Raw genomic sequence first — 24,193 nt, 5'->3', positions numbered from 1 at the left:
TATGGCCCAATTTTCTAAATTAGGCCCAAGCCATTCCAATGGGCCTTATCCTAAAGCCCAATAATTTCCTTAGTCCATAAACTTGTTCCCATTTGCCCCACGAAGGCTCAAACCAACTTAGTCCAAGAAATGGCCCAACAAGAACCCAAACCTAATTAGGGTTTTTCACATAAAATGACGATTAAGGTTAAGTGTTCTTACTTAACCCATTAAGGAATTAATCCATTAATTCAAATATTGTCTTAAGTTAATTGCAAGGATTATTAATTAATATTTGAAGTCTAGTAAATAGTTTCAGTGCGGGTCCCGATCAATTCCAAAATTAGGGTTTCATGACATTAGGGTTTTCTAAACCCTAATTAGGGTTTCTAACCCACATACTAGCCAATTAAGTTAATTAGTGTTTAATGAGCTGGGCACCACCCATTAACACCCCGGGTGGTGGTGGTCAACGGTGGTTCATGGCGGCAGCCACCACCTCACGGTGGTGGTGGTTATGATTTTAGGCCAAAACAGTGAAAAAGCAATTCAAATATCCGTCCAAAAACACACACATATACACACAGCCACCCGAAGTGGCGGTTGGTAGCGGTAGAGTGGCGGCATGCGGTGGTGGTGGTTTTTCCTTTGGTTTTTCCAGCCAAAATGTTCATACAACATGTCCTCATTAAGAAAATGCACACACACACGCACCAATATATACACACAAAGTCACCCACACATGGTGACTGATGGTGGCCGAAAAGTAGAAATGGTGGCAGCCACCATGGTTGGCTGCCATGGTGGTTTTCTCCGACTTCAGCCAGCCAAGACACACACACAAAAGTCAAAATTGCAGCAGTGATACACACGTACGCGAAGCATGAGCACCCGTTGAACACATACACGACTCAGCTTCCTTGTGGCGGCAGGAGGTGATGGATGATGACCGGAGCAACATAAGGGTTGTTTGGTGGTGGCGGCGACAGCTAGCAGCGGCCTGAACGAAAGCGGAGAAGGGAGGACATCGTTTGCGGCAAGGAGGTGGTCGCGTCCGTCGCAGCAGCGACCACGACGTCTGTCGTCGGTCCTCGTCCTCAACAACACCTGAAGCAACAATGGCGACAACCCTTTACTTGGTGGCTTCCGGCTTCGAGTCAGCGGTGCAACGACGGTATCCGGCGATGATGTGGTTGACAGCGCGACTAGGGATGAAGGGTGATAAGGTGGCAGCTGGGAATGATGTGATTAGGGTTAGGGTTTACATGATACTTATATATGAAGGCTAAAAATGAGGATGACGGGTTTATGCCCGTCAATTTTAAAACTTAGTTCATAATTACACTTCCATCCCCTCCCTCCAAATTCTTTTCAACTTAAATCCATTATTTACTAAATAACCCCCATATTTAATAATTCATTACAATTCAAGTCCTATAAGTTACCATTTAACTCTCAACATTCCAAAATCCTTTCAATTTAAGTCCAATAATTACCAAACACCCCCTGACTTCTGAAAATCTTTACAAAATAAATCTTGGAAATACACTTTAACCCCCGAAAATCCAAATCATGTCATTTGGCTCCTCGAAACCAACACCTCGCTAAATATTATGGATTTTTAGGGCTACTATAAAATATAAATTTACATCTTGGGGTTCAGGGTTTATTATTTAATTACTTAATTTTAAACGGAATGTTATACCAAAAATCCATCCATTGTCCAAAAATTCATGCATGGGGAAATAAGAGTAACCAAGCTCTCATTTTTAAGTCTTAACAACTCCAAAATCGACTGGAAATGATACCTAAAGGCCAAGAGTAGCTTATACTCAAAATGATACCTAAAGGCCAAGAGTAGCTTATACTCAAAAGAACCAAGGTTATGGGGACAAAACATGAGAATTCTTAAGCATGAACTAGATCTATCATAAAACTCATAAATTTGGAGACTTTATACCTCCTGGAGATGGAACAAACATTTACAATTGCCTCTCTTTTTTGGAATGATGATGAAATGGAATTATGACCCTTTCCTTTAAATATGAGTACTGATTAAGTATGTTTATGTGATGTAATATTTACAAACACTGCTAAGGTTTCTAAAAAGATTGAGATGATTGTGTGCTTAAAATTATCCACTTCTTAGGTACTTACATTAAGTGTTTTTATATTCTTTATTTTATAAAAGTCAACTTACGTTCTTCAATTCTTTTTATCTTTTAATCTGCAGCGACAAATATACGAAACCTTTTTGAATGGTGAGATTGTTCTTTCAGCCTTTGATGGTTCCCTTTTAGCTGCTCTCACGATATTATAGTTTCTTTATCAAAAGGGAATTTTTGTCTTTTGCACATACGAGAGATCAAGAATGCTTTTTTTTTGTCCCATTAACTTCAGCTTTAGTTATTGGTTTGTTTTATGGATGAGCAAAAGGACCGAACCGGACCCGACCCGGGAACCGGCTTCGGCCAAAATCGAGAACCGAACCCGCCCGGCGGTTCTACCGGTTCTTGTCGTGTCTTCAAATGTTGGAACCGGTCCTCGAAAAATAGCATCATACGGTTCCGGTTTTTGCCGGTTCTACCGGTTTTTGCCGGTTCTACCGGTTCCGGTTATATCGGTTCCGGTTCCTACCGGTTCCCGGTTCCAAAAATCCACAAAAATAACGTCCCGGCCCCGGCCCGACCTGTAACGCCCCGTTCTAAGAGTAATTATTCATGGATCCCCGAGATCAAGAGTAAGGGCGTTTCGGTCTTTTATGGGCAATGGGTTTTATTCGAGAAGGTTTCGGGTCGGGGTGTGTTGCTAGAAGCGTAGGGCTTCTCGCCACCTTTTCGTGGATATAAAGTTCGTCGGAAACGGGCTTAGAATAAAGGAGTTATGACACTTTGAAGATAGTGTCAATAATGGTCCCTAAAGGAAATATTTGGCAAAGGGGTCCTAGGCATGCATGGAGTGTATGCGTGTAATTGGCTGGGTACGCCCAACGTAAGCTAGGTTACGCCCAGCGTAAGCTAGGTTACGCCCAGCGTAAAGCGGTTAAATGAACGCGGGTGTTGGGGGCGTACGCCCAGCGTACAGGATGTACGCTCATCGTACGTCCAGTGTCCAGAAACCCTAATTTTAGGGCCAGCCACTATATAAGGAACATTATGGTTCCAACCCTAGCCCCCATATCTGCCCTCTTACTCTCTGAAACCCTAAATAGCCGTTTTCTTCCATGATTGTGGATATTTGACCTTGGGGAGCTTGGTTTGGCAAAGGAGAGCCTAGGAGAAGAAAGAAGAAGTTGTCAAGGAAGGAGTTGGGTGGCTGGAGCTCGTAGATCTGGGAAGGCATCATCTTCTGGAACCCTTTTGAGGTATAAAGTCTCTTGCTTAACATCTATTTTGTGTAGATCTAGGTGTTATGAGGTTTTGACACCATTTCTTGTCCCAAAAACCCCAAAGTGATGCATGATGCGAGTTGGTTGAGATTAGCTGTCCTTTCAGACCTTAGGAGAGGTCTTGAGTGAGAAAAATGAGGTCCCAAAGGCTTTGATTGTCTCATGTGTGATGTAGGTGGGTCTTAATGGATTAAGACCTTGAGTTAAGAGCTTTATGGACGTCCCAAGTAATAAAGTTTGAGACTTTATGAATCCTAGGCATGTTTGGTCGATGGATCTGAAGTTTGGGCTTAAGAGCTTAAGCCATTAAGAACTTATGTGGAATTTTAGTTCAGCGAGATTACGCCCCGCGTAAGCTGATGTACGCCCAACGTAGTGGGTCAGTGTCCCGTTCCCAGTCCGCGAGAATCGAAGTACGCCCAACGTACCAAGAGGGGTACGCCCAGCGTACTCCCTCTGTTGGGTTTTTTATTTTGGGCCTTAAGTGATCGGGTTGTTTATGGGCTAGTGGGGCTTGGGCCGTGACTGAACATTATGGATGGAGTAATTTAGACCCAATAATTATTATGGACCTTGGATCTAGGCCCATTTGATGAGGTGGGCCCAATTTAGTAAATTGGGCCAATATTGGGCTTTGCATGAGGATTTGGTTTTGGGTCTTGGCCCAATAAGAGGATAATGGACTTAATGAGTGTTGTGGGCCCTTGGCCTAGAAAGTCATGTTGGATTCTAACTTGGTGATTATCATGTGATAGTTGGGAGTCCCGGTGAATCAGCGGTCAGAGATTTGCAGAATTTCGGCAGTTGCAAGGTGAGTTATCCTCACTATATATACAGGGTCTACGGCACCAAGGCCGGCCCTTTATCGGATGGAAATCCGGGTATTGTTTGTTATGTTATTGTTTAAATTATTTTGAAAACGAGTTGTATGAACGTAATGGTTTTTGAATGATTTAAAATGTTTTAATTTGGCTCAAATTTTATGGGTGTTACACGACCGGTTCCATCGGGTTCCGGTTCCGGTGCTGGTTCCGGTTCCGGCCGGTTCCCCGGTCCATATGCTCATCCCTAGTTTGTTTTGCTCATGTATTTGATTTTGTATTTGTCCAATCCCGAACATGCTTCTACTTTATTTATCAATGACATTACTAAACTTATCGTTACATATGTATAAAAAAGAGATAGATAACAAATGATAAATAGTAAAGTCTTCCAAACCCCGCAATGCGGGGACCTTCACTAGTTTATAGTAAATATGGACAACTATTAACTGTCTTCGCCGTCTGCCGAAAAAAAAAATCGCCTACAAGAATTTATTCATCGAAAAGAAACTATTAATCGTCCCTGTATTTACCGATCACGGGCACGGGTACCCCACTAGTGTGTGTGTATATATATATATATATATATATATATATATATATATATATATATATATATAATTTATTTAATGTTGTCATCCTTTTAAATACGACATCTTAGAAAACATGTTTATGACAGACACACATTCATAGTACCAACAAAGAATAAGATATATATATATATATATATATATATATATATATATATATATATATATATATATATATATATATATATATTAAAGCGGGAAAAATGACTTATATGGGTAACTATGTTTCAAAAATCTTTCAAAAACTATCATTCAAGTTTGGTGTGTCCAAAAAACACCATCCAAATAAAGCATTTGTACAAAAAACACCAACGAAGTACATTCTTTGTTCAAATTTGACATTGTGGTAACCGACAATTACCGGTAAAAAATAAGTAAAGAAAAAAAACAAGAGGAAATGACTCAAATGGGTGACTATGTTTCAAAATTGTTCAAAAAACATCATCCAAGTTTGGTATGTTCAAAAAACACCATCCAAGTAAATTTTTTGTACAAAAAACACCAACAAACTATATGTTTTGTTCAAATATTATCTATCGGTAACCGGCTCTTACAAGTTAAATGATGATTTGGCTTAACTATTATGACATGGCATAGTAATTATTGACAAAACAATAAATGATATATTCCTCCTTTAAAAATCGATTTTGGGCTTCTTCATGAACGAATGATTTCTTCTTCTCCTATGATTGCGCTTCTTCTTCTAAAGTGATGATCTCGAACTCAAGTCCAAAACCCTAATTCTTGACTTAAGGCAAAAAGGGCCCCTTTACGCCTGCCTCAATGGGCCTCCCTCCCCCTAAGGCCCAAATCCATAAAAGCCTAAAAAGGCATCCAAACCTAACTACAAGGCCTCTAAGGCCCAATATGGCCCAAGAACCCCCAACATGGCCTTAAGCCCAAAAATGACCTGCTACACTCAGGTGGGCCCGAGGCCTAACTTAAACAAGTCCATACATACGTCCAACATATGATGAAGCCTTTGCGATCCGACTGTCGAGCCAGTATGCCCGACGTACTCCTAGTGTACGACCAACGTACTCGGCTAGGGTCAAGAACCGCCAATCTTTCGAAGACCATAACTTCTTCATTCTAAGTCCGATTTTGTCATTCTTTATATCCACGGGAAGGAAACGAGAAGCTCTACACTTCTATCAACTCTCTCTTTCCTTAAAACTTTTCTAACATAAACCCAAACTTCATAAAGGCTCGAACTGATACTTACTGATATGCCCTTGGGCTCCAACACAAACCGAGCACTCGGTCCCCACAACCTACATTATCCATCACCAAATGGGCGTTACAGATACCACGACTTGTTACGAACGAATATAAATTCGTATACATCGTACACAAGTATCAGAACCATATCCCAGGAAACATGCAAAAGAAATGGTACGAAACAATAAAATAACAAGGAAAAGACAAGAGATGTGCCTGTCTGTAGACCGGATAATAAATAAAGGACCGGTCAAGACTATAAACTCTTATAAAGAAGGAATATATCATTTATTGTTTTGTCAATACTTATTATGCTATGTCATAATAGTTAAGTCAAGTCATCATTTAACTTGTAAGAGCCGGTTACCGGTGGGTAATATTTGAACAAAACATATAGTTTGTTGGTGTTTTTTGTACAAAAAGTTTACTTGGATTGTGTTTTTTGAACATACCAAACTTGGATGGTATTTTTTGAACGATTTTGAAACATAGTTACCCCTTTGAGTCATTTCCTCTTGTTTTTTTTTCTTTACTTATTTTTAACCGGTAATTGTCGGTTACCACAAGGTCAAATTTGAACAAAAAATGTACTTCGTTGGTGTTTTTTGTACAAATGTTTTACTTGGATGGTGTTTTTTGGACACACCAAACTTGAATGGTATTTTTTAAACGATTTTGAAACATGATTACCCATATAAGTCATTTTTCCATATTAAAGCTCATGGGATGTTTGAACAGTATACTTTTCCTTGCTTAAACTTTGGCCAACAAACTTTACATACTTTCAATTTTGGCCACAGTAAATTTGCATGTGCTTCACCGACTTCTTTTGGCTCACGACGATTAGATTTTTCTCCATTTATCTGATACACGGCCGATTGTTCCTTCCACCGCCTCTTCCACCCAATCAGATGTTGCACCGCCATGGACATCATTCATTATCTTTCTTCCTTTATTAAATCTATTCTCATTCTGAAGCTCCCTTTCTTGGATATCAGTCGATAACCGTTCTCTCTTTTCTTTTTGGCTCCGCTGCTTCACCTCCGATTAGATCAACGCCAGATAACCTCCTTCTGTACGCCAATATCTATTACTCATCTATTTTTCCCTAAATTGAACATTATCTCTCAGTTAAACCACCGGTCAACCTTATTGATCGGATATGTTCTCACATACACCACCACCGCTGAACATCTCCCTTTAGCTATCACTACCACTTTGCATCCTCTCCGTGCTTGGACCCCTCGCCTACGTCAATCACCACAGCTATAAGAAGTGTATCAAGAGCACAACTATTGCGGGTATGTGGGTCTCTCCAATTCAGAACGTCTGTAAGCTAATCAAAACAATTTGATTATTTGTTTTGGTGGATTTTGAAATTGTTGTGCTTTGTAAGTGGGATATACTGCTCCTATTGAAGTCGTTCTCAGGAGTCAACCAAAATTTACCGTCTCCTTCCTCCTCTGTTACCTCCCGTACCAGATCTCCCTTGCCTTATTTGATCACTGTCGAAGCGTACCTGCAATCATTGGCTCATTGTGGGAGCCCCCTACATCTGCTGACTCCTTCACTTCCCGCAACTACATCGTATCAACTGGTGAAGAAGGAGAAGAAATGTATGAACCTTTCTTTGTTCTTTCTGCTAATGTTCTTAGGGCTTCACCCTTTTTTCCATTTCAGTTATCGCTCTTTCTTTCATCTTCTCCACTCTCTGCCTCACTCTCTCTCTCTCTCTCTCTCTCTCTCTCTCTCTCTCTCTCTCTCATATCTGCTGATATTTATTCCAAAAGTAGGGTATGTTGATCAGTTATTAACTTTATTTTCTCATACCTGTTGATTTTGTTTACTAATTGAGACATTTTCTAATGATTTTGTTTTCATGTAGGATTAGTGGTGAAGAAGGAAAAGGAATTTCTGAATCCTTCTCTGTTCTAGCTGCTATTGTTCTTAGGGTTGATTGAATATTCGTTAACATGTTTATGTTATTGTGGTTATTTTATGTTTCTATTTCTCCTTTGTAGTGTTGTATTCTCTTCATTGTACATCGAAATCTATCTTAATTTTACAACCTTCAGTACGAAACATTAATCAGAGATACAAAATTCAACAATAATATTGGAGATTTAAATGTCGGGCACAAAGATTTCATGGTTCAACAAAGGTGAACCTTTTTTATCAGTTCTTTTATGAAAATAGAAAGTAAATATCATTTGGTATCTATCTCTGGTGAATCTATGAAACATACTTCATTTTTACTTTCAATTTTGATTTCAGAGCTATTGAGATTTGAAGATTGGTGTTAAATGTTGTTAACATAAGAAGAAAGCCATTACCAAGGCATAAGTCATTTGGGCTGTCAAAAAAGTTGCTTCCTGGTCTTACGAAAGATAGATTTCTACAATGGCGTGTAAGGTATAGTATATACAACCGTCGATTTTTTTAAGATTTGTTAATACACATGAAAGGAGTAATGTGTATGTTGACTTCCTAGCCGTTTCAAAAAAAAATATGTTGATTGCCTATGTCGATGAAATCATATCATCTGTCCTTCAACTGGTCTGATTATTTTACTTTACCTGAATGGGGTCAATGGGTGGTCAAGGTAAGTAGTAAAAGTTAGTTATTTTGATAAATTACTTTTAAATATAATCTTTACCCTGATGTTAGCCTTTTTTGTGAAAGGTAATGGCTATGTTTCTTGGGATTTTTTTGTTAATAATAGCATATGGTTTGTATAAAATTGTTTTTTTATGTTACAATGATGCAAGCCAAAAACCCGAAGTCTATAACCATCTTACATCATTATACTTTCGCTTTGCACATAAAAGCATTGTAATTTGAGTTGGATTTCAAGTGATTCCAGGTTATAAGTCATTTTCATTGTCACTTAATGGGTTAAGATGCCATTTAACTCATAATAACCAAAGCTGGAAAATATTGTACATTTGACCATTTTGCCCGTCTTAGAAAATTTCTAGAAAAATCATCAAGAGTCGGAATTAGGATCCGCAAACTCTCAAAGCTTAGAAATTGAGTCTACTTTGTCCCTAATTTTTGCCCTGACCTGATATTGATCCTAACTATGTCGGAATTGGTTGTTTTTCTAGACTGGTCGAAAATGAGCTGCAATGATATGCAGTTTCACAAAAATCATAATATATTGCAGAAAAAACGTATGGACCCATGTAAGTAGTTCCTGAACAGGTATTGACCTGAACTTCATAACCATGGTTTCGTTTTCTGTTTTGGATGGGTTTAAAGAGGGCATTCATCAACAATTTTCTAATTTTGGAAAAGCTGAATACCCCCATAATGAGATATTCATCAACAATTTTCAAGAAATGGTTGTTGTGAGTGGTTGTATTGGGTTTGTCCAAAATACCCCTGCAATTTTATGATACATTCATCAGCTACTTTATTGATTTTATTTTTATGTTTATTTTTGTGTTTCCGCAGATGAACATGATGGAGTTCTTATTAAAGTGAAGTTCAGGTATTAACCCTTGATTTGAAAATCAAATAACTTTGTAAAGGAACAACAAATAAAGATAAATACTTATACTCTTCAATCCATCTTATAGTTTTCACAATATTAGAACTTGACTATTTACGTTTTATTCTGATTTCACAATTTCAGGCAAATAGGACAGCTTCAGGTGCCAACTGCTCACCATCAGTCTAGAAGGGTATAACCAAATGTTGGAAGCCAATACCTGTTATCTGTTGCTCTATAACCGGTTTTCCTTGAATCAACTTTGTACTTACGAATAATATACATTATTATACCAATGTCATCTAAATAAAAACTGTTATAATACGAAAAGGCAAAGCTAAAGTTGAGGATAAACAAAAAAAAAAAAAAACCCGCCTTTTCCTAGTTACAATCAATTCGAAAGGCAAAGCCTCAAAACCACATGCCCTTTCTAGACATAGTTAGTCCTTCATATGGACCCTATTATGTTAGATCTTGTCAGGTAGAGTCACTCCCGTCTAGGGGTGTGATAAAAAACTGAAACAAAATAACCAAACCGAACCAAATGATGTTTAGTTTATCTGATTCAGATTATTTGGTTATTTGGTTAACCGAATAAGAATATTTTATTTTATTTGGTTTGGTTTTGGTTAAATTATTATTATTTTGGTTAAACTGAAAAAATCTAATAAGATATTTAATTAATATATATTTTATAATTTATATCTATAAATTAATATTTTATATTTAAAATGATAGATTAGTTACTAAAAAATTCTTTCATAACTCATTATTTAATTATTAACCATTATAAAATTATAATTGTTTATATACTGTATTAAAAAATAACAACTAATTAGTTAAATGTCAATCAACTTTCAATCATTTCTCTCATCTTTATATACAACTAAATTTATATTAATCTGTCTCTATGACTATATCACCTCTTCAAGGCAACACATCATGAAATAATGAATGTAATATGTTATGTATTAGTGTATTTTTTTCAATTTGTAAAAGTTTAGTAAGTTTTTTTTTTCTTTTAGTTTAATATTTATTTTTACTTGCAAAATATTTTCGATTTAACCGATAAACCGACCGAATTAACCAAAACCGATTGGGTAAATTACACGGATGGTCCCTGTGGTTTAGGGTAATCTGCATGCTTGGTCCCTGAAGATTTTTTTTTAACTCGGACCATCCCTACTTTATATTTTTGTTGCATCCGTCCGTTTTAAAAAGACTGATTTACCCTTACTGATTTATTTTTTCTTTTTTAAATTATCAATTAACTAAAAAATATTAATTAAATTTTTCCTGGAAAAAGTATTAATTAAATGTATAATGGTTTGATTCAAGGACCCACACTCCACCCTCCTCTCCTCCCCTCCCCTGCCTCCTTTTAGTCGCCGGAAAATGTGCCTCCTTTTGTTTAGTCGCCGAAAAATGCAGACTCTACCAGAAAATGTTGGACTCCATCGGAAAACACTAGATTCCACCACTCTCATCTTTACCCCACCCCAACCCACCATTCACGTTCTGACCAATTCCCTTTCCATTGTTACCATCTCCGGTGAAATCTCCGGCTACCATCGTCTAATATCCACCATCTAAAAACGATTTCAGTTGCTAATCATCAAAGCATCGTCAATGAACAAAAACCCAAATAAATGAACATTCATACCTGAAATCAAAATCTGAAATCGTTTACAAAAAACGAATCCTCTTCCACAGTTTTAATCCTCGATCACAACGGTGGATGAAACCAAAGCTTGTAATAATCTTCAACCGAGTTATTGCTTCCTAATCGAATCCAAACCAGTTGCAAAAACGCCTCTTAACTTTTCACATCAAAATTGATTTCTTCCTTTAGAAACGAATCAATCAGATGTAAAAAAAAAAGCCCTCATTTTTTTCGTTCTGATTTCTTGTTCCACCATCACCAAATCAAGAACTTTTCACCTTCAAAATCCTATAGATTTTCACCTTGATTAAGAATGAAGATGGATTTGAGAAACTTCAGGTACATAGAAACCCAAAAGGAAGACAGATTCAATAAAATTGGCTTGTGAAAAAAACCAAAATCCCCAAATCAAGTTTTCACATTCTTTATGTTCGTCAGGTTTTGGGTCATCGGAAATATCCATGACACCTACTTGACAGGAGAGAACGATGAATGTGATGTTGAGTTTCCATGGAAGCTTACATCTTCATCAAATAATCCATCTTCACATGTGAAAGACGGATGGACTTATATCTGGTGCTAGATGTTTGTCGGCGACAAAGAAAGGAAAGAGATGGAGGGTAGTTGCCGACTGTGGCATTTTCCGACAAGTAAAGCAAGGAAGAGAGAAATGATGGTGAAGAAAGGGTTGTCGATGAGTGGAGGGTTCTTTCACTCAACCATGGATGAACGAAGAACACCATCTCCAACCCATCTCTATTTTCCCCCCATGGAGTAAAAAATGGAGTAAACAATGTTTCATCTCCGACCCTACTTCATTTTCTATCCCATTTTTTACCCCAAAAAGTATATTCCTAGAATATTCCATTTTTATAGCTTATATATATTGTCAAATGCACCCCTCTACTAATTAAACTCTATATTTATGATTAATTAACATAAATTAGTATATAACATGATATTATAAATATTAAATATTACATTTAAATTATAATTAGTAGAGAAAATAAACTAGAAATGTATAAAATAAACATGAGAATGACTAAAATTAGCAACCAAACTTCACCTCCATTTTTGAAGATATGAATAGTATTCACCCATATATAGGGGAATACTATTCATATCTCCAAAAATGGAGATGAAAATGGGATAGGATTGGAGAAAAATGAGGAAAAAAATGAGGTAAAATGAAGTTTGGAGGTGGGTTGGAGATGCCCTAAAAGCTTCATAAAGTACATATTACATAGGTTAAGGGTGGGTTGGTGGGACCCACCTTTTATTAAACAATTTCTTTAATAAATAAAATTATCAATAAACATTAATTTAATTAAAAAAAGAAATATACAAGGGCAATACAGTCTTTTTAAGCGTGTCAGTGACCAAACGTGCAACAAAAACATATAATAGGGACGGTCCGAGTTAAAAAAAAGTATTTAGGGACCAAGCATGTAGATTACCCTAAATCACAGGGACCATCCGTGTAATTTACCCAAACCGATTAAACCGAGTCTTATTTGGTTTGGTTATGGTTACTTTTAAGATGTAAAAAAACTGAAAAAACCGAATCGATTAAACCGAAAAACCGACCAAATAACACCCCTACTCCCGCCTATTAATATTTGGAGTTGATTCATACACAACAAATTTTCTCTATACATAACAATTTGTACTTTAAAATGTTGTATTATACAATTTTATAAAACATAAATTGTTGTGTAAGAAGAAAAATTAATGTGTATGGATCACTTTTCTTAATTTTAAAAGATTAAGTGATGATGTGGCATTTAAATAGCCTTCAATTGACATGGAATACAATCATACATATCCAACAAAACGTCCAATGGAATAGATATACGTACACATGTAACTTTTGTTCAACTAAAAATATAAATAATTAATATTTATAGTTTATTTAAGGAAAACTAATTATTATTAGAAAATGTGTAGAACTATCTTCACAAAAGTAATATCATTAAATAAATATAATAGAAATGATGTATAAAAACATGTAGTGATGTACGTAGAAGGCTAATGAAATTATCCAAATTCAAGAGTAAATCGAATATTCGATTATTCCAATATATTTATATGCCTATGGGGACTGGACTTAATTAGCTCAGCAAACACTATGCCTTGAGCTCGATATGTCGAGAACAACCCAACTTGGCAGACGATTGTAGAGTCTCTCTCTCTCTCTCTCTCTCTCTCTCTCTCTCTCTCTCTCTCTCTCTTCTATAACATTCCGTTTAAAATAGAGTAATTAAATAATAAACCCGGATCCCCGAGAAGTAATTTTTATTATTATTTTATATTATTGTAGCCAAAATCAAATAATAATCAGCGGGGTGTTGGTTTCGGGGAGCCAAATGATAAGATTCGAATCTTCGGGGGGGGGGGGGGGTGTTAAAGTGTAATTTCGGGACTTATTTTGTAAAGATTTTCAGAAGTCAGGGGGTATTTGGTATCATTTGGACTTAACATGAAAGCATTTATGGAACCAGGGGTTAAAGAGTAAATTTTGGACCTAAGTTGAAAAGGTTTTGTAGAGGAGGGGCCATTTGGTAACATTCGGACTTAAATTGAAAGAACAGAGAGAAGGAGGGGCCATTTCTGTCATTATGGGATAAAGTCTTATGGGGCGGGGTATATATTCGTCAACCCCTCCGTAACCCTAACCCTAGCACCAACCGCCACCTTATACCTCCCTTAACCTCCAGCCGCCACTCCCATTGCTACTATGTCCGGCTGTCGCCTCCTAGCCAACCGGTGTCGCTGATCGAAGCCAACCGTCGGTGCAGCCACCGACAACGACAAAGAGCCTCATGTGACGTCGGATCAGTGGATCGCCGGACCGTATAGCGCCGTTGTTGTCATCGCGGTCAACCTTTCTCCTTCTCATTTTTCTGTCACCATCCGTAGCCGCCCATGACATCGTCGGTGCTGTTCCAGCTGCCCTCGTCGTCGACTCCATTCCACAGCAGCTAGTTACCGCCGCTGCGCCGAAACCATTGAAGATGTAGCCGTTATCGTCTACCTCCTGTCGTAGTGTCGCTGTTGCTGCCGTTATTGGACTGTTCCGACGAGATGGTGGCAATGTTCGTGGTTTGTGATGCGGATGCGCGTGTGTATGGACTTTCTGTCAAGTAGAAGTCATGAAGAACCACCATGGCAGCTGGCCATGGTGGTTGCCGCCGAAGACGCTGTTGTTACCGCCGTTAGCCGTGGATGTCGCCGCCATTCGTGTTGTTGTCGTCGCCGAAAGCCACCAGGTGGGTGGGTGGGTTTATTTCGCAAACAGAAGCATATGTGTGTGGTTACTTGGCCAGAAATCACAAGAGAGCCACCACCACCACCACCGTGAGGTGGTGGCTAGCACCTCCGACCACCGCCTGTCGCCACAAGGGCGGCTGTGTGTGTGTGTGTGTGTGTTTTATTATGTGTGTTTATTTTGGATCTTTGTTGTATAGATGTATCATTGTATCGTGGCCGGAATAATCAAAGAAAACAACCCGTCACCACCGTGAGGTGGTGGTTGCCACCTCACGCCGCCACCAGCCGCCACCTTGGGTGGCTGTGTGCTTTTGTGTGTGTGATTGTTATTTTGGGATGCTTGGATATTTTTTTTAGCCAAAATCATAACCACCACCACGAGGTGGTGGCCGCCGCCGTTGACCACCACTACCCGAGGTGGTAGTGGGTGGTGCCCGACTTATTTAACCCTAATTGACCTAATGAAGCCCTAATTGACCTAAAAACATAACCATTTGACTAATGGGCACGCGATTGGGTTGGAAACCCTAATTAGGGTTTAGAAAACCCTAATTTTGTATATGCTAATTTGGAATTGTTGGGACCCGCAAGTTTGGACCATTGGATTAGAATCATGAATTAATCACGACTATGTTGTATGTTTGACCTAGTAGAGTGATGGACTTAATGGGTTAAGTAAGAGCACTAACCCTAATCATCATTTTATGTGAAAACCCTAATTTTGCTTGAGCCTTGAGTTGGGCCTTTCCATTGGGCTTTGGTGATTGGGCTATCCAAGAACAAGTAAATGGACTAAAATATTTGGATGGGCTTTAGGGTAAGGCCCATGTGAGGGACTTGGGCCCAATTTGGAAAATTGGCCCATAATTGGGCCTTGATGATTATGAGATATTTGACCATTGGAATGCCAAGTGTTTGGACCAGAATAGATGGTTGGGCCTTAAGGTAAGGCCCATGTGAAGGGTTTGGGCCCAATTTGGAAAATTGGGCCATATGGTGGGCTTTGGTCCATTGGTTGACTTTTGGGCCTTTGGAGTGTGAGCTTGGGCATTGGGCTTGAATCAAGCTAGGTTGGGGGTAAAGTAGTCTTTTACCCGAAGCATGGACTTATGGTTATATATTGGAACTCAATTATTAATTGGGTATTGTTTTGATGTTGACAGTTCGGGAATCTGTCATCCAGCAACTAGGGTTTTGTCTGCGGGACTTCAGCAGTGTGAGGTGAGTTCTTCTCACTATATCAACAGGGTCTAAGGCACTAAGGCCGACCCTTTATGATTTGTATCCTGGTTATAGGATGGTTGCTGTGTTAGTAATATGTTAGATCGGTATCCTGGTTATAGGATTATGCTATGATAGTGATCTGTTAGATCAGTATCCTGATTATAGGATGATTGCTATGTTAGTGTTCGGTTAGATCAGTATCCTGGTTATAGGATGGTCGTCATGTTAGTGATCTGTTAGATCTGTATGACTATCTGTACATGCTAGCTAGCGTATGATATTTATGTGCACATGTTTGTTTGATTGGGGGTTGGGTTGAGGCGGACATGCTTTGTGCTTAGGCCAACATACCCAGGGCGGACCGGATAGACTGCAGACCCGCGAGGGCATACTAGTCAGACCGAAGGCCTGGCGAGCGATCCGGATAGGCTGAAGGCCCACGAGGCGGTCCAGACGTGTCGATGGCTCGGAGAACGGTCTAGATAGACTGATGGCCTGCGAGGTGGTCCAGTCAGGCTGATGGCTCATTATGCATGCTGTTGTTTATATGATATGGTTATATCTGTATAACGTTGGTATCTTGGGGGTACTCACTAAGCTTCGGAATTACAGTTGTTGATTTTGTTTCAGGTACCTCTGATGATCGCGGGAAGGCGAAGGCATGATCGTGCACCTCCTTATATTTTTATGATTTGATTCTGGCATACTCTGACACTAAATCATTTTGAAAACAAGTTTTGTAATAATTATTGGTTTTGAAATGTTTTAAAAAGTTTAAACTTGACATGATTTTTATGGATGTTACATCTTCTCCCCCACACAACACCCCATTCCATCTCTTCTTCCCATCTTTGATTGTAGAGTCTCTCTTCTCTTCTCCCCTATGCAGCATCCTATTCCGTCTCTTCTTCCCAACTCTGCAAACCGGAGTCCTATCCTTGTTGGAGTCGAAGTGAAGCTCCAACACCCTCTTCCCCAGCCAGGTCATCCATAAAATACTTTTAAAAGTATGAATATCAAGGAAAAATCAATAAGTAAATTCAATTTTCAAGACGTACAATTGTAATTAGTTTATTAGTTGATTTAAGTTATTTTTGACACACCACAACTAACTTATACGTACTTATTTGTAGAACATTTTTGGTTGATATGTTTGGCAAATTAAAGAGTAGCTTATAAGCTAACTTTTTAAAAAGTTGCTTAAACTAGTGTTTCAACGATCTTATTAAGCTTATTTTTAATCCTACCCTTTATTGATTATAAAAAAAATTAAAAAATTTTGAAAAAAAAAACTCAATATTCTACATTTTTTTTTATCTGATAGCATTTGCAAATAGCTTTTTAGTTATCAACTAATAGCTAATTTTTCCGTCAAACATAACCATACACCATCTTATAAGTAGTATGGAAAATATTTATGATTTCAAAATAAAAAGAAAAGAACATAATTGACCAACTGTTTCAGTCTTAATATGCAACGATTGGTCCAATAAACGGTTTGAAGAAGCACATAAATTCCAAAGTAAATCAAAACAGCCGAACATTTGTGGGTACAAATACAAAATTTATCAAATATGGAGGACTTTATGTTAGGAATCTTAGAGTTTGTGGTGGAGATCTGGATACCGACTTGGATCGTGATATCACTTTCCGAAGTGATATTTCTACCCTATGTCTGGGTTACAAGAAATTCAGCATAGGATAATCCAAGTGGACATTTATGTTTCTAGGCACAGAAAACGTAAGCCAATATGCTAAAGGGTTCTGTGAATGTGTGATGAAAACCGAGAGCTCAAGAACGTAACCCCCTTCTGGAAAGGAAGAGTTGTTTATATATTAAACACGATTAGGGTTTCATTAGGGTTGGGCCGTCATTAGTTGCTTTGGAAGCAAGTAATATTAATCCGGATTAGGGTTACCAAAACTAACGAGTTTCGTTAATTTTACTATAATCACCCTCAAGAAATTGAGTTTTCCATTATGTTCCCACATGCAAAATTCGGTGAGGTTTTGGGGCGCTGCCCCTAGACCCCGCTAAAGGGGCGCTGCCCCTTTGGAAACCCCGGACCCGGGGGTGCTGCCCCCGGACCCCGGACTAGTCGTCGAACCGGCTTCTGACTCGATCTTATACATGCGTGCACTCCGCACAACCCCCGTACATATATTAGAGTACAAATCATGAAGCCCCTTAGCTCACATGTTAGTTCCAGTTACTTAAAATGACATGGTGACACTAAAATCACCAACACTTTATACATCCGTACATAGTTCCGCATTTCTAATTAAGACAAGAATCACATGACTTTTTTTTTTTTTACCATTTTGACCGACGACTTTGAAGGGGTGATTTTTGGGTCCAATAGTCTCGTTTAAAAGCTTGTCTTGGTCTTTTTTTTTTTTAATCCAAACACACATGATGACTACATTATGTACACTAATTACTAATTTTGGGTCACGTAATTAAGTTTCATCTCCTCTCCTATAGAGTATAGAGTATAGATAAAGTTGTTTATACTTTATAGGGTGGTGGGAGTGTAAATACGATGGATCTAATTAACCCCCACCCACATATATACAAATTAGTAGCCACTCACTCAAATGTCTTATGTCTAGCTGCCAATGCCATTTGGTGTTTTGGCTTCATCCTGTGAATCAAGAACCAACCAATAATTAATAAAGTCACCCTAGAAAGCTTGTCCCGCTTAACAAACACAACCACAACCACACGGATATTGTGTTGTAGTATGAAAGTTATAATGTGATTTGGGAAGTGTACTTCATTTTCCAACCAAAATCCATCAAGGCCAAATTTGGTTTACCTGAATTTCCAGGAGTAAGCCTTCAAGTTGAAGTCGGATTTGAGAGAAGGAAAGGCGATTACGGGGATCAAAGTCCCAACATCTCTGCATCAACTCCTTCAGCTGTGGGTGTGTATCTGTCGGAACATCTGGTCGAAGGCCCTGCAATATTTATATTTATATTGCATTCTCATATTGTTTCTTTCTTTCTTTATGCATATATGATATATTCTGCTATCCAAATGCTAATCAAATGGAAATGCTGACCTGTCTTACTCCCAAAGCTGCTTGCAATGGTGTCATCTTCTCATAAGGAACCTACATCCTCATATTCAGTTCATTCTTAACTCTATATCTATAATAATAAGTAAAATTGTGTATTTATTTATTTATTACCTTGCCTGTCACAAGCTCCCATAAAACAATCGCAAAACTGAAAACATCCACCTTTTCATCATATTGTTGATGATTTATAACCTGCAAACCACGACAATACATAAGTAGCTCCATTCACCATGCTAAATTTAGAGTTTAGTTAGGGTTTATCAGTGAAAAATCAAATATATTTAAACATCATACGTAAGGAGGAAGAAAGAGAAACCTCAGGAGCCATCCATCTGTATGTTCCAGTCTCTGCTGTCATAACTCCCCCTTGACTTAGAAACCGGGCAACCCCAAAATCTGCCACCTTCACAACCTAAAACAAAATGTTAAATTAATTAAAAACAGAAACAAGCTAATAAGTCAAAGTGTAATAATGCCTTTCTAGTTTTTACATCTTGAGTGTCCATGAGCAAATTTGCAGTCTTGAGATCCCTATGAATTATGTTGCTGCTGTGCAAGTACTCCATTCCTTTGCAGACATCTATAGCAAACTTCACTATCTCTGAAACCTTCAACATCTTATGGTTTTTATGTAAGTACTCATAAAGGCTCCCTCCAGGCATGTATTCTGCATATATAATAAAAAATTACCAAAAATGTTTTAAATTTTATCAAACAATCAAAATATATAATACAGTTAATGGAAGTTTTCTACCTGTTATTATGCACAAAGGAGGTTTCTTCATGCATGCACCAATAAAATGAACAACATTGGCATGCTGAACCTCCCTTCAAACACACACACACACACATAATGCTTTGTTTATTAGTTGTTGAATTAATAAGGTTTTAATTTACAGGTTTTTAAAGTAAAGTTACCTGAGCATGGCTACTTCATGAGCGAATTCATTCCCCAATGTTTCATCATTTAAATGTTCAGATCTAAGAATCTTGACAGCAACATGCTCACCAAGGTACTCTCCATGGAATCTTTCAACAAACAAAATAACTTATATTAAGATACTTGTAAGAATTAGGAATGCAATTGGAAAAAACAGTGTACACGTACAAATCTCCACAAGATCCAGATGCAATCTTTTCTCCAATCTTCAATGATGCTCTGTCTATTTCTGCATCGCCAAAATGGGCTTCAGTGGCTAAAGCTTTCTGTACAGCTGATATAGAATCTGAAGAAGAACCAGACCATGAACCCTACAAGGTAATCCAGTTTGTGCATATGTTTTTGTCTTAAAATAAGACCCTAATACCCTTAAAAAAACACCATGTGATGAAAATCATAGTAAATGGAAAAAGTTTACACCTCGCTTCTAGAAATTGCTTTCTCCATGGCTTCGTGTAAAGCAATTGATTCCTGACCACAAGGTTGCAGAATCAGAAACATTGGAATATATGAGTATTTTGATGTTAGAAAAGAAGAGGAAGAAGAAGGAGAACCTGAAAAGGCCATCCATCTACCACAAATACATCCAAAGAATAGCCATCGATTGTTGAAAACACATGTGCTTCACGGATGTTGAGCTCTATGTCGGAAAGCAAAGCTGAAAGCTAGGAGAGAGGAAAATAGGTTAGGATTGTGCTTCAAGAAAAGGATCACAAATGTTTAATACCAGGTTAAATATCAAACTAAATTACTGCAAACTGTTAAGTGTTGACATTTTGACAATGGCACAAACACCACTATCTGATGACAGCTGGACCTTTTCATTTAGTAGCGTATTAATGGAATGGACACAGTAATGAAATAGGCAAGGTAATGGAATGTGTTATTACATTCCAAGAAAGAAAGATTCCAGGATACCTGACTGAGGAGCTTAGGCTTGTCGATAGCAGAAAATATGACTTCATGAATTGGCATATCTGGAACATCCACTCTGCAAACATTCATGTCATGAGTCATGAGTCATGACATGCTAATTTATTCCCCTCATATCAACAAACATCTAGGAATCTTATCTAACAACAACAAAAACAAAAGAAAGCATAACACAAATGTTGACAGATAGGATTAAAGCAGTGTAATCATATATGCTAGTTAGTTAGACAGATAAGTTACTTTTTTCCAAATTTAACATGAAGAACATCTAACATGCCCTTTATTATAAAGAAACAGCCCCATAGTCATACATGAGTGCATGACACTATACTGAAATTAAGGGAGAATTGTGTGAAGACTTGTTGAAATTAAAGGAAAAATGAGATATAAAACTTTTCTATCTCATTTTTCCTTTAATTTCAACAAGACCTCACACAATTCTTCCTAAATTTCAGTATAGCGTCATGCTCTCATGTATGACTAAGGGGCTGTTTCTTTTTGACATAATGGGCTTAATGGGTTAAGCACTTTATCTGGACAACCTATACGTGGCTATATCTTTTTTTACTTAATCTGGACATAATGACTTAATGGGTTAAGCCAAAAACGTGGCTTAATGTATCAAGACACTAACCTTTACCTATTTTCTCTTCTTTTTTCTTCCCAACTCCTCTCACATAAAAAATGATGAAATTTGTTTTTTTTTTTTTTTTGGAATGTAAGGGTAAAATGGTCATTTAGTTTCGTTGAGACGGTTTATTCAGCCTATAAAAAAACAGCCTTATGTCTACGACACTTTATCCAGAGAGACATAATTACTCATTCAGCCGCTTTACCCTCACAGGACCTAATAGGGGAAAAAAGAGACAACCCACAAGAGAATTGTCAACATTCCAACAATTTTAGTGATCAGTTACAACTGAATCATGCCTTTATCTAAACCTACTACACGAAGACTTGTATAGATTCCCATGTGGCGTTACAAATGGGAAAATAGTTTTAGGGTTGATAAATATAAATAAGAGCAAAAGAGACTAAAATTACAACCTTCTGGAAGACTCTCCTAGGTTCTCCCCCTCCTCCTTATCAGCAGAATTTCTTCCGACCTCCAAATTTAGGTCCTCAAGTTGAGAGCAAGGTTCAAAACCCACCTCTTGATCCCTGTCACTGTGGAGAATAAGTGAAATATGTAACAAATAAAGATAGCAGCCCACCTATGAAATGACAATATAGGGCTCCACATTTGAAACTTGAAAGAGAGGAAGGAATTGCAGAAACACATAAATATTAATTCTGTCTTTGCTAATATACCTAGCATCTGTTGGTGTTGATTCTTGTTGCTCACAGTCATCAACATCTGCTCTAGTCCAAAAGTTCTGCAATCCACAATTTTAGAAATTGTAACAGTTAAGAAATATTATAGTGCACACGCACACAAGATTCAGGCAACAGCACATAAAATAAACAAAAGGCAGATTTCAGCAAGGATATCTTTTAATTTGGTTGTGATGAAGATCCATGAAGCATACACTTGGATACCAATTTGCAGTCAAATTAGCTAATAGCTAAGTACACATCTTTCTAAAAATGGAAATAAAGATAATATTTTATGGTCAATAAACTTGATTTGCAGGTTTATCCAATTCAGTACATGTAATAGGTAATAGCAGATGGGAGAGCACTGAGTGCGAATTGTTCAGATTTCAATTGGGATTAGGTTGCATCATTGCATATTTTTGTCCATCCAAAACTACAACATGACCTAGCTTTTGAAAGTCTTCACATACTTTTTCTAACAAAACTTGAGATCGAAGACCACGACCTTTCAAGAAAGTCTTATACTACATGTTCTCCAGCAGTGACTCCAGAAGCTTTCGTATTCTAACAGATGGATCATTAAATCACTAGAGAATATGAATCCATTGCATCAACATTCAAGAGCACTTGCTGGAGCATGTTAAACATGTTTATTTTTTTATTTTTGATATGACAGATGAGGGGTATCAAGTTTTTCTAACACTCGAGAGTGAAGTTAATAATGTGTAGCTCGAATCTTCAAACTAAAACCATTACCTCTAAAAGACGAACATGAACGACAGGTCGATTTACAGGATCCTTTGCCAATACAAGAAGCTTTTGATGTAGCAGCACATCTTCAACTCTATCCAAGTTGATATCCAGTGCATAACTGATGCATTAAGAGTGTCAGAAATAACATTTTTAAAGCATGATGGAAGATGAGAACTAGCAAAAATAAACGTCTCGAAATTGATAACAAATTTATAACAAACTTATATCCCCGTGTGCACATATACCTCGCAGGAAACCGGTTGAAGTGAGCTTCCAACTGATCCCGAAATTCAGGATGATTAATAGCCTCTTCGTTGCCAATCTCCACTAACCGATTATACACATCATTCACTATTTCATTACCGCTAAAACTTCCAAAACTCCGAGGCGGCGAAGAACTCTCACCGACTCCTTCAACCAAATCCATCACTATCTCTGTTCTGTTCTGTACGTATACCTATATGTATATATGTTGTATTGTATATGTGTGTATATATATATACCTGTTTCAATGTATAATTGTTTACTACATATCTACAAGCAATATCAAGTTCCGAGAGAGAAATGGTCCGGCAACATCGTCGCCGGAGAAAGCAGAGGTTGACCGGGGATCTTTGAAGGAATCTAGAAGAGAGGGGGTAAGCTTGTAAATTTGGAGTAGTGAGGGTGTAGAAAGACCTGTTTTGAAAATACTTTTGGAAAAATGGCAGGCTTTTTGAGAGCGAGAGAAAGAGAAAGGGCCCTGCTGAATGTTGTCGTCACTGTGTGTTTATGGTGTGTATGTGTGAGAGAGAAAGAGTTGAAAATGGCGTGGGTAGGAGTGTCTCGCGTTTTTATTTTCAGAAAAGGGAATGCATTATTCATGGCAATCTTATTATATTTTATAGAAAAAGACTTTTACAATTGACCATCAAAATTTCAGGAATGTTACTATCTAGTAATTTAAATTTAAATTGCGGTAATCTAAGTTTTTAAATTGTCAAAAAAGAAAATCATTTTCTTCTTAGATCATGGGGTGTACTTATAACACCATAATACAAAAAAATTTGTCAACTTAGCACAAGGTCACAACACTATTTCACAACTATTTATTCTGAAAAATACTTACCACTCCATCACTCAAAACATTCCAAATTTTTAATATAAAAATAATGTGTATAAAAGAGAGACGTTGCGGGCTTAACAAACATTCATTACACATCATCATAACATACGAGGAATGTAGTGTTCACATGTTATAGCATATGTCACATAGGCATAACACGTCATACCTTAGAGGCATATCTCATGGTTTATGACCTCCTACAAGTTTACCAATTTTTGTAACGACTTTTGACATAATTGATATCCACGTTATCAAAAATAAACATAAAAGACATTTTAAAACAAAAATCAAAGGTTTGTAGAGCCTAATGTCATTATTCCCAAAATATTTCTGATTAATATGATGCGTGTTTCAAAAACGATGAGGAGTGTTATCATATATTTTGATAAATAAGGATAATAGATCATTTTATA

General features: G+C 37.6%; 1 protein-coding gene and 1 long non-coding RNA gene across 6 annotated transcripts; one reads left to right on the top strand and one right to left on the bottom strand.

Annotated features, from left to right (window-relative positions):
• The first annotated feature begins 6,819 nt into the window (after positions 1-6,819).
• Positions 6,820-9,822, top strand: LOC145133171 (uncharacterized). 4 transcript variants are annotated; one of them, XR_013718462.1, is made up of 5 exons: positions 6,824-7,615; positions 7,885-8,160; positions 8,274-8,411; positions 9,107-9,492; positions 9,637-9,822. It is a non-coding gene; the product is annotated as an uncharacterized LOC145133171 (long non-coding RNA). The 4 variants fall into 4 exon arrangements; XR_013718458.1 differs by having other exon boundaries at positions 6,820-7,793; positions 8,274-9,492; XR_013718459.1 differs by having other exon boundaries at positions 6,821-7,615; positions 7,891-8,160; positions 8,274-9,492.
• An 8,287-nt stretch (positions 9,823-18,109) lies between these two features.
• LOC145133159 (serine/threonine-protein kinase STY46-like) lies at positions 18,110-23,491 on the bottom strand. Of its 2 annotated transcripts, XM_079068096.1 has the most exons (16): positions 22,921-23,488; positions 22,679-22,793; positions 21,917-21,981; positions 21,653-21,772; positions 20,591-20,663; positions 20,227-20,337; positions 20,093-20,143; positions 19,841-19,983; positions 19,651-19,761; positions 19,487-19,560; positions 19,224-19,399; positions 19,049-19,144; positions 18,844-18,924; positions 18,715-18,765; positions 18,469-18,609; positions 18,110-18,294 (listed from the first exon to the last, which is right to left on the bottom strand). In XM_079068096.1, the coding sequence occupies exons 1-16, from the start codon at positions 23,100-23,102 to the stop codon at positions 18,259-18,261; spliced, it is 1,626 nt and encodes a 541-aa protein (XP_078924222.1). In that variant the 5' UTR covers positions 23,103-23,488; the 3' UTR covers positions 18,110-18,258. The 2 variants fall into 2 exon arrangements, 1 of the variants encoding a protein (XP_078924222.1); XR_013718447.1 differs by lacking the exon at positions 18,110-18,294 and having other exon boundaries at positions 18,522-18,609; positions 19,027-19,144; positions 22,921-23,491.
• Between the last annotated feature and the right edge of the window lie 702 nt (positions 23,492-24,193).

The sequence above is a fragment of the Lactuca virosa genome, chromosome 1, assembly GCF_052849685.1.
Source record: "Lactuca virosa cultivar CGN04683 chromosome 1, Lactuca_virosa_CGN04683_v6, whole genome shotgun sequence".
Lineage (NCBI taxonomy): Eukaryota > Viridiplantae > Streptophyta > Magnoliopsida > Asterales > Asteraceae > Lactuca > Lactuca virosa.
The sequence above is the reverse complement of the archived record's forward strand: the minus strand, read 5'-3'. Positions and strand labels throughout refer to the sequence as shown.